At 38.9% G+C, this 10894-nt stretch overlaps 1 protein-coding gene across 1 annotated transcript in view; it reads left to right on the plus strand.

The window, feature by feature from the left end:
• The window catches only part of ELMOD1 (ELMO domain containing 1), a 46573-nt gene extending 37548 nt beyond the window's left edge, over positions 1 to 9025 (plus strand). The window contains exon 11 of the mRNA XM_006150952.2: positions 7057 to 9025. Coding sequence (XP_006151014.1) covers positions 7057 to 7229 — 173 coding nt within the window. The 3' untranslated portion in view covers positions 7230 to 9025. The remainder of the gene's footprint in view (positions 1 to 7056) is intronic.
• The last annotated feature ends 1869 nt before the right edge of the window (positions 9026 to 10894 follow it).

Here is a 10894-nt window from a genome sequence, read left to right on the forward strand (position 1 = left end):
ATGAAAGTCAAAAATAAAGGTTGAAAATTAAAGAACTATTCTCAAAAGTCTTATATCTGAATAATAAGAGTGCTAGAAAAAGAACAAACAATGGAAATTAAGAGGAGGGAATTAAAAATATAAACCACGAAAAATGTTCAGAACTGAAAGATGAGTTTTCCTATTTAAACAAGTAAGCACCAACATAACTGATTAAAATAGATTCACATCAAGATCTATATCATTGCGAAGTTTCATGACACTGGAAAGAGATAATCCAAAAAAGAGAGAGAGAGAGTTAATCCTGAAAAATTCCAAAGTTATCATGTAAAGAACTGGGAATCGAGATGACAGTGAGGGGATCCACATGGGAAGGTCCCAGACTCACACCATAGCCTCTCCCTGACATGCCAGGCATGTGCATACATGCCCATGATCTGGGATGGAGGTAGACTGTGTCATGAGGACCCAGTTGGGGGTGCCTGTCTCTGTCTCTCTTTCTCTCTCTCATGTGGAAGAAATAAAAAATAAACAAACAAATAAATAAAGATAACATGACTTCTCAATTACAACACTGTATTCTAGAAGATAGTTGTATAATGTCTCCAAAAACTTAACTGATTAAATATTTTAAAAGTCTAAGGGGAGCCAGGCACATGTGCGTGCGGGCCCAAGATCCCAAGAGGAGAATGGAGAAGGGATTGTGTGTGGCCATCCCCCCGGGGGGTGATTTCTCACTTTCTGTCTCTCTGTCTCTTTCTGCTGAGTGCACATGCCCTATAGCAAAAATTTCTCCAAAAAAAAAAAAAAGTCTAAGGGAAGGGGCCAGCAGGTGACATGGTGCTCTGGACTCCCACATGGCTGACTGCAGTAGGTGTCCTAGAGCTGGTGACTTGCTTTCTCGGTTTCCCTCTCACTTTCTGTCTCCCTCTCGCTGCTAAGCACATGTGCCCTGTAACAAATTTAAATAATAACAGTAACAATAAATAGAATTAAATAATTTTTTTTTTTTTAAAAAAAGTCTAAGGGAATAAGACTTACAGTAAGATTTTTTTTTTTTTTTTGTGAGAGGGATTTTTGTGACAGAAAGTGAGAAATCACCTCCGGGGAAATGGCCATGCTGCAATCCCTTCTCCTCCATTCTTGTCTTGGGACTTTGGAGCATGCACTCACATGTGCCCAGTGTGAGTTTCAAGCCATCAGGTCCGGATCTTGAACTGCAGTCGACCATGTAGGAATTCAACACCTTAACCACTATACCACTTGCTGGCCCTTCCAGTTAAAATTCTATATGCAGTCTAATTTACCAATTAACTGTGGGAATAGAAATGAAGACTTTATTTCTTCTTTTTTTTAGAATTATTTTATTAATTATTATTATTTAGCTTGCTATAGTCATCAGAGAGAGTGAGTGGGAAAGCAAGCCGCTAGGTCCAGGACCAGAACTGCAGTCAGCCATGTGGGAGTCTAGCACCCTAACCACAACACCACCTGCTGATTCCAAGACTTTTTTTTTTTTAATTCAAGGTCTTAAGCATTATACCTCCCTATATCTTTATCAGGAAACTCCTAAAGTATGTTTCCACAAGATAAGAGAGTAACCCTAAAAAGAATACATGGAGTCCAGAAAAGAGAAAATCTACCCTTATGAGAGAAGTAAAGGAAACTTTTTAATATAAAGTTTCTAGAACTCTGAAAAATTAAAAGAGCTCACACTACAAATTGGGGATTTATCAGCACTGAGTTGAAAAATCAGGGTCATACAGTGGGAGAGACTGGGAAATAATTAGAATCATAAGGAACTGGCATTCAAGGGCAAGAATGTTTGATTCACAGCCATATCCTGAGCATAGAACCTGGTACAAAGTTCGTACTTAGTAACTGTTTGTTGGGTGAGTGGATGGATGGATGGGTGGATGGATGGGAGGCTAAAATAACTGATGAAGTTCTTGGCAGGGGGACAGGTGCCTAGTTTCTCTGGAAAAATTTTATCCTCTGCCAGAATCAGTATGCTTCCAAGAGAATCCTAGCCCAGATAAGTATACATGCAATAGGAGTACTTCTTTTCAGGTAATCTTATCACAGCTGGAAAAAAAGCAACAGTCCTCCTATGGACTCAGGCCCCTCCAGAACAAGCAAACTGTGCCCTCGATTCACTGCTCCCCATCAAACATGATTGGTTCTTCATGTCTCCTCTGTAATATTCTTGCAATTACCTGTGTCTCTGCTCTCTTCTAACTAAATGCAGTGAAGCAAAACCACATTCAAGCACCAATAAATAGACTGCAGGCGTGAGTTGGAAAACTGTATTAGTATTCAAAACAAGTATTTCATCTAGGTGGAAGAATATAAGAATATAATAGCTCTATTATTCCAACTTTATAATATTACTCGGCGAACACTGTGCTGCCCAGGCAATGTGTTACAAAAATTGCATTCAATCTGAAGCTCTGCTGAACACACAGCCCCACTGAAACTGAGGGAGGTTAGGTGTGGGAAACAGAAGAACATACAATGGCCAGAAGAGGAAAATAAATTGCTTTTTCTTTGACCTTTCTAAAAAAAAAAACCTATTCGGCAGGAATAGGAAGCAGAGGGACAGAATGCACCAGAAAAGGCAGGCTGTTGCAGTGCTGGGAAGTCAGACAGTTTCAAGTCTTGGCTTCCTCCCATCTTCTCGTTGTCATTGTGTAGCTGTACACTACTCAAGAACCTTGTCTAGCTTTGTGTTTTCACCTGTAAAATGGAGATATAATGCCTATATTACCTACCCACAAAGCTGTCGTAAGAGGTAAATGAGAGACTGTAAGCAGAGCCTGTTCCCTGTTTTCTCATTCTCCTTTCCATGTCCCTTTGTTAGCGTCCTTAACTAACAAATTATCAGCTGAAATTGTATACCTGCCTGCCTTTCTCTAAGAAACAAGAATAGGAAGTACAGGAACTACCTTCTCTTCATCCTCAATACTTAATACAGTATCTGTTACATACTTGTTATTTGGTAGATGGGTCAACTAACCAGCTGACCGAATGAATTTTTAAACACTCAGTAATGTTATGTAAAGAACAGAGTTTTATGATTATAATACATAATTCCATAAGCCTGGAAGTCAGGCTCCCAGTCCTGCATTTTTATTAAGATCATGTTATAATTATTTTCCTGATGGGATACAGAGAAAGAATCTCATGGAATCAGTCTGCAAGCTTTACAGTTTAACTCCCGTAAACTTAACAGGAAGGATCTTGAAAATGGTGTCAGATTATGAACTACCCTCTCCTCCACCCTTACCCTAACCTTTTATAAAATCAAAGTGTTTTCTAGTAATTATATGTAAGGTAGAAAAGTAGGGAAACCAAACGGATCTGGATTCATTTAGAATTCTATGTTATGCTGCATTACCTTTACGGGTGTTGCCAATATAACTGCACTTTCCAGAAAGGTGAATGTTTTTATGTATGTTGTGGAAAAACTAATTCTTCAGTAAAAAAGGATTTTTCTTAGGGCTTACTTATTATTGTCAATAGAAGTAAAGACACTGTCTTTCATGAAATACTCATGAGCTGTTTCATGGATTATTTTATTCATCGCTTGCCTATAAAATAGCTCAGGTGTGTTCAGTTGATCTCAGAGACCTCTCAGGAAAACTCTATCTGTATTTCATAAAGTAAGGAAAGATGAAATTATAAAAGGTCATAGATTTCTTTCAGAAGCGTGAAAATTATAACATTTAAAAATAAGCTAAAAGGAACCAGCAGGTGGCATGGTGGCTAAGGTGCTGGACACTCCCACATGGCCGACCACGGTTTGAGTCCCGGACCTGGTGGCTTGCTTTCTTGGTTTCCTTCTCTCTCTCTACTCTCTCTGCTCAAATAAGAATAAATGAATAAATAAATAAAATTAAATTAAAAGTAATGATTAAAAAGTAAAAATAAGCTAAAGGAACTTTGAAAGAGGGTATTTACTAGACCAAAGTTCTAAAATTTTAGTGACACAAAATCCATCTTTTTAGTTGCGATTCTGATTGAATCTGGAAAGATCTGCATTCTTACCAAGCACTCCAGACCATTTGGGGGATATTCTAAGATTGTCCTATCATAGAAATGGATGGATGACTGAATTCTTTGGTTGAGTGAGATTCTGAGATGAAGAAGCAAGTTTCTGATGGTGTACGCTAAAACAACCAGGATGATAAACAGACCCTGAATCATGGTGTATGAGAAGTGGTGAGGAGAAATAGGGAGGCTAATCCTATAAAAGACATCAGCCCAGGACACCACGCATACTTCACACACTTGAGTTGGAAAAGTTTTTGCTGGAGAAAAATTTGTTCCATGAAATACAGGACAACAGCTTTTGGCCCAGTGTGAGGAAAAACCTTTAAGAATCACATTCCTCATATACCGACAGTCAGGGTTGTCACCAGAAACGTTCAAGCCCAGAGGCCACCTCGGGGAATCTAAGTGTCTGAAGCACAGAGACAGATGAGATGGCTTCCAGGGTGACTGATATCTCTGACTTGGGGCTTTCCTGGTGTGGTCCGGTTTCTGTGAAAGTGGTAGCAGGCTCTGGCTTGTGTAACCTGCAGGCCAGTGGGGTGACAGCTGGCGTGGGCCCTGCACAGAAGAGTTTAAAGCAGTGGTGCCATTTATTGCATGTGGAAGGCCCAAGGACTGGCTAGTCATAAAGGAATGAAAAGTTAACCTGAAAGAAATGAAAAACGAATTCTCCTTTCTACTCTCCCTTCTATATTTGTAGAGAGGCCATGTTCTTAAGCAGGCATAAGCATGCTTAACGATGTAACAAGAGGAGTAATCACAGAGCTAAGAGTTTATGGAAGTGGGTCAACATCTGACAATGAGTGCTGGGGGAGGGAAGACCACTTCTAATTTTTTATTACAGTGAGATGTTAATAGAGATTTTTAAAAATCTGCTTATGGAGCTATGTTGAAGGTTGCCCATATGTAATTAGTTACCAGAAAAAAACAAAAGCTTTTTTTCTTTTGGTTACTATTAGAATTAAGTATGTTTGTTCTAAATTCTCTCCTTCCCTGCCCCCATCACCTCCACTGTTCACTCCTGTCCCATTTCCATTTCCAGGATTCAAACCAGAGCTAGAATTCATACTAGGTTTGTCTACAGAGTCTTGGCCCCTATTTTCTACTGCCTTCTAACAGTAAGGCAAATGTTAGAATTGTCTAATGTTTACTTATCTTTCTTTCTTTCTTGCCTTAGGGCATCTGTGCTTGTGAGAGAGAGAAACACAGACTGACAGTGAGAGGGAAAGTGAGAAATCACTCTGGGGGAGGGGGGCAGTGGGATGGCCATGCTGCAGTCCCTTCTTCACTCTCCTCCTGGGGTCTTAGGCACACACACACACGTGTCCAGCATGAGTTTCAAGCCATCAAGTCCAGGACTCAAATCGCAATCAGCCATGTGGGAGTCCAGTGATGTAACCACTACTCCACCTACTGACCCTACTTCTCTTTTTTAAAACTAGCATTATTTCCTTAAATACTTTTTTCCTAAAATATAGAGACACCTGAGCTTACAATATCTAATATTGTCATTTTTAAAAGTTATTCACGTTTTAATTCTAAATGTGGTGGACAGAAATGAATGAATTAATGAATGTGGTGAAGAAAGGGGGCACAATAGGGAAGAGAGCACAATGAATAAGTTTTTTTTATCAAATATTTAACATTTATGCCAAAATTTTTCCAATCCAGATCATTCGTAGCTAATATTTTTGAGATACAAAAGTGTTTCAATATAAAATTATGCTTCAGAACAAGGAAATCTTATTAACAATTTCGTGCAGTTTAATGACCAGTCTGTGTTGTTCAGTGTTCATTTACAATTTTTATTTGCCTCATAATAGATTGTCAGAACACATTTGTTTGATTTGTCAAGGTAATTTAAAACTTTAGTTGAGTCAAATATCAAGAGGAAAGAGGCTAAGTGGAGTAATTTTGAAAAATTGGACTATTATGCTAATTTAATTAGAGGGAAAGATGTAGTAGTCACTGTTGGCCTTTCAGAATATGTTCCTGATGGCAAAATTGATTTGTCTTCCTACTTGAAAAAAGTGAGAATAATTCTAGGAACAACTGCAAAAATCTTGCAGTTTGGTAGCTGCTACTGCACTGATTTAAAATAATAATATATTTTTAAAAGAATTAATTGCAACTATTATTATTATTTTAATTCATTATAAGGCACTCATTAGAGAGAGAAAGAAAGAGGGGGAAAGAGAGAGAGAAAAAGTGACAAAATAACCTACCAGGTCTAGGACTCAAACTATAGTCAGCCATGTGGGAGTCCAGCACCTTAACCACCACTCCACCTGCTGGCCCCAAAAGAATAATCTTAAACAGGCATATTTGCTATATTTTGATATCTTCTTTGAACTCCATGGTAGTTGTTGTTTGGGTCCACTATCTTCAGCATTTTCTTAGTGTGATTAAGGACCTTGTTCTCCTGTGTTTACAGCACTGTCTTATCTCTCACAGGCTAGAGGAAAGAGGCTAAGTGGAGTAATTTTGAAAAATTGGACTATTATGCTAATTTAATTAGAGGGAAAGATGTAGTAGTCACTGTTGGCCTTTCAGAATATGTTCCTGATGGCAAAATTGATTTGTCTTCCTACTTGAAAAAAGTGAGAATAATTCTAGGAACAACTGCAAAAATCTTGCAGTTTGGTAGCTGCTACTGCACTGATTTAAAATAATAATATATTTTTAAAAGAATTAATTGCAACTATTATTATTATTTTAATTCATTATAAGGCACTCATTAGAGAGAGAAAGAAAGAGGGGGAAAGAGAGAGAGAAAAAGTGACAAAATAACCTACCAGGTCTAGGACTCAAACTATAGTCAGCCATGTGGGAGTCCAGCACCTTAACCACCACTCCACCTGCTGGCCCCAAAAGAATAATCTTAAACAGGCATATTTGCTATATTTTGATATCTTCTTTGAACTCCATGGTAGTTGTTGTTTGGGTCCACTATCTTCAGCATTTTCTTAGTGTGATTAAGGACCTTGTTCTCCTGTGTTTACAGCACTGTCTTATCTCTCACAGGCTATTTGATGCACGAGTTTCATAAGTTTTGGATTGAAGAAGACCCCATGGACATAATGGAATTTAATCGTGTGCGGGAGAAATTCCGCAAGAGGATTGTAAAACAGCTGCAGAACCCAGACATGGCACTGTGCCCACATTTTGCTGCCTCTGAAGGTTTAATTAACATGTAGTCGCCCACGCTGATTCTAATGAATACCATGGAACACTGCCTCATTGTCGTGTTAGATCTCTGCTTAGGTCCCAGCTCACACACTGAATGCACACAGTGATTGTATGCATGCCTTTTGGTACAGTATTTTCATCTCTTGGTCATAATTCCAAGATCTCCAGAAACCATGATTTCTGGAGTATCTGTCATCCAGTGACTGCTCATATTGTGGCATTACGCAGTGTTACATCTTGCCTTGACACCCAGGTATGAAGAGAGTTTTCTATTTTTTTAGACTTTTTCCTCCCCCTCATAACTCAGCATCGAAGAACTGTTATTTCTCTAGCTGTGTTTTGTATGTATGAGGTTTAGCTGAATCTCGTTCTGTGAAATTCCTTTAATTTATTGATATGTTTCATGACTATTGCTGCTAGCTTTTCAAGTCAGGTTCATGCTTGGACCTCATTCTGATAAAGCATAAGACTTAAAAATAATACAGACAGACACATGACAAGCCAAACTGTTCCTGTAAACATAGCTGCTCTTCATGAAAATGTAATGAGGCTTACGAGAAGTAACTTTAGGTAGGAGCTGCTTTTGTTTGGAGTACTGCAGAATTATATTGTAACTTACCCCAGTTGCAATTGTACCATAGTCACCTGGATATCAAATTATTTTACTCCCATCATTTCACTGACTTGGATGCCTAAATATGTTCATGATGCGTGGAGCCTCAGAAAAGAGGTAAGCATATTTTGAAAGCTGCAAAAGATTTTTCACTGCCTGCCTCTTGCTGAACTCAAGTTACATCCTGGCACTGTTCTGATCCAAGCATCTTTGCTTTAGGAACCGAGTGCTGACTGGTTCGTTTTCTATGTCAAGGGGCAATAATAAAAGAAAAAAGATTATTTTTGCAAGAAAGTGTGTTGCAAGAGAGGAACCTCAGCTACACCACTCTGCAATATTTCTTGAAAACTAATGACCTTGTCTTGTGTCAGTGGAAAATATAAATTGCTTGAAAGGAGTAAAATCAAATCATTCCAAAACTGCTAAAAATCATTTTAAAAATCATGATTTAGTTTGGAATTATGATTGTAGTCTGTTGAATAGTATTTACCATGGCATTTCATACCCATGGTATTTTATATCTTCTGACTATCGATTTTAGTATTATTAGATGTTTGTGTAATCACTTGCTTATTTAAATGAATTTTGAGTACTGCCTAACTTGTCAGTTATATGAATAAATTACATGTCATTCTACTGTAACATGTACTGGATTTCATTTTAATATTTTTGTGCTCTTGAATAGCTTCTGAATATGCAAATGTATGGGTGGGTAGAGTGTCAAATATAGACAACCTGGCACTGGCTGTAAAACAGGCCGTCATTCAGAGTCACCACGTGTTAGGCAGAATATGTTATGTCTGAGATGCGTCTTTAATCTTGAGGCCTGATAATGCTCTACTGGGAGAATAAGAGCCAACTTTTTATTCATTACTACTGATTAAGTCTGGATTGCCTACTGCTATATGGCTGACAAAGAGGAACTATGAACTGCCCCTTGTTTCCTTTTCCAGGCTAGCTCCTTTGGGATTGTGCTGTCCTTTCTCTTACCCCATGTACCAGGTTGCAACATTTTGCTTTGCCGCTAGTATAGCCCTGTGCCCTTTCTTAGAATGGACAAGGGAAGTGGTTGGTTAATACATGATGTATACTATGAGTAATAGCAGACTACGTATTCCTCTCTAGAGTAAGTGAGAACTTGTGAACCTAGTAAATGGCCTGTCTTGGGAGCACTGAATCCCCACTACAGCTGAGCGGCTGAAGGTGAAGGCATTGTTCCATATGCACAACAGCCTCTGTCAGCCACATGTGTGCACTGTCTCTTCCTATCCACTGTGGTCCGTATCACTGACATGGCTTGATAGTATGTGGCACTTTCACCAGCTCACGTCTCTTCTGTTCAGGTAGAGACAGCTGATGCTAACAAAGCTGGGTTTGCTCTCCTGGTCTCCTGGAAGCTTTCTCTCTATCACATCCTAACATGGCTGCACAATTTTAGGATGCTCTCCCAGCTCTGTCTAGTTCTGAGTATTATTAGATCTCTCATTCACACCTCTTTGTGTAAGATGCATTCTAGCCAGTAACATAAAGTGAGGTGAGAAAAAAAGGAGGAGAAGGCTTCAAAAGCATCAAAAATATATGGTGTGTGTGTGTGTGTTTCCCTTGTGTATTTTTATCTTGCTATACTTGTCTGGCTGAACAAGGGTTGACCACATAAAATGTAAATTGTGTAGCAAACTTGTTCTAAGTTTCCCCAAACACTATTTGCTATGTTAAAAACATATTCGTTTAAAATACAGAAGGAAAACTCTTTGAAGCACTATTTCTTTCTCTTTTTTTAAATAATTATTTTATTTCATTTTTTATTTATTTATTTTATTTTAATTTGACCAGAGAAGAACAGAGAGAGAGAAAGTGAGAAAGCAAGCTACCAGGTCCGGGACTTGAACCATAGTCAGCCATGTGGGAGTCCAGCACCCTTAACCACCACACCACCTGCTGGACCCTGAAGCACCATTTCTGAAACTTGACATTTCAATCTGACTCTCCTATTCACAATTCCTGTTAATGTATTGTACTGAAAAAAATTTTTTCCTGGCAACCTATCATCTTTTCTGTATTTTTGTTTGTTTGCTTTAAGTTTACTTATTTCTTCCATGAGCAAGAGAGACAGAGACAGAGAGAAAGAGAGAGAGTGCACTTCCAACAGGATCATAATGCCATGATCTACCCAAGACCTTCATCCAGTCCTGGATCACAGGCGAGACCATACCCAGCACACTCAGGGAAGTCTCCAACCTTGAGCTAAGAACATCCCCACGAAGGATTATCCCACGTGCTTAACCACTGCACCACCATGTGGCCTTTTCCTATATTTCAAAAGGAGTTCAGTTATATACCAATCCCAAGAGATAGTGTGACCTTTTACTACATCTTCTACACCAGGAAACTTTTCAAAGATAAAGAGGATGTTGTTAATAATATCTTCAGGACAACAAGGTAAACTGGGTTTTGGGGAAATTGACATATTAAGTGACCCAGAGAGATCAAGAGACAGTACAGACTGTACCCACAACTCAATTAAGCAACTACAACCCCGTTTCTTTACTTTCTAACCTCTGGCTAGAGACACAGGGACATAGACATTTTGATATCCAGGATACAACTCCAAGTATTAGAGACCCATCAAAACTATGGGCTTGGTCTGTACACTGAGAAGTTCAGCTGCCTCGACTGGCCTAAGTTGGAAATGAGAAAATAAGACCTGATAGTCAAACTCTATAACCAGAAATCGTCTTGATCAGTAAACATACGGGGTCAAATACAAACTGAATAGGAGTGAAGAGGAGACCAGAGTTGGCAGAATGTGGGGACAGAAGATGGGAGTGAGGGAGAGAAGAAGGGAATAGACAGAAAGGAAAGTGAAGCCAACCCCACTTCTAGAAAGCTGAGCTGTAGCAACATGCACTCTATCAAGGCAATGCCTCTAACTCCCCAGGGAGCTCCACAGAGGTAACTAATCCAGAGGCAGAAGAGCAGAAAAGCAAAACTGAGTATGTATAACATCAAGTCCTAGAAGATCAAAGAGATTCTGGCATGGATTCAATTTCGAGAACTAAT

The sequence above is a fragment of the Tupaia chinensis genome, unplaced genomic scaffold (genome assembly GCF_000334495.1).
Source record: "Tupaia chinensis unplaced genomic scaffold, TupChi_1.0 Scaffold000311_2, whole genome shotgun sequence".
Lineage (NCBI taxonomy): Eukaryota > Metazoa > Chordata > Mammalia > Scandentia > Tupaiidae > Tupaia > Tupaia belangeri.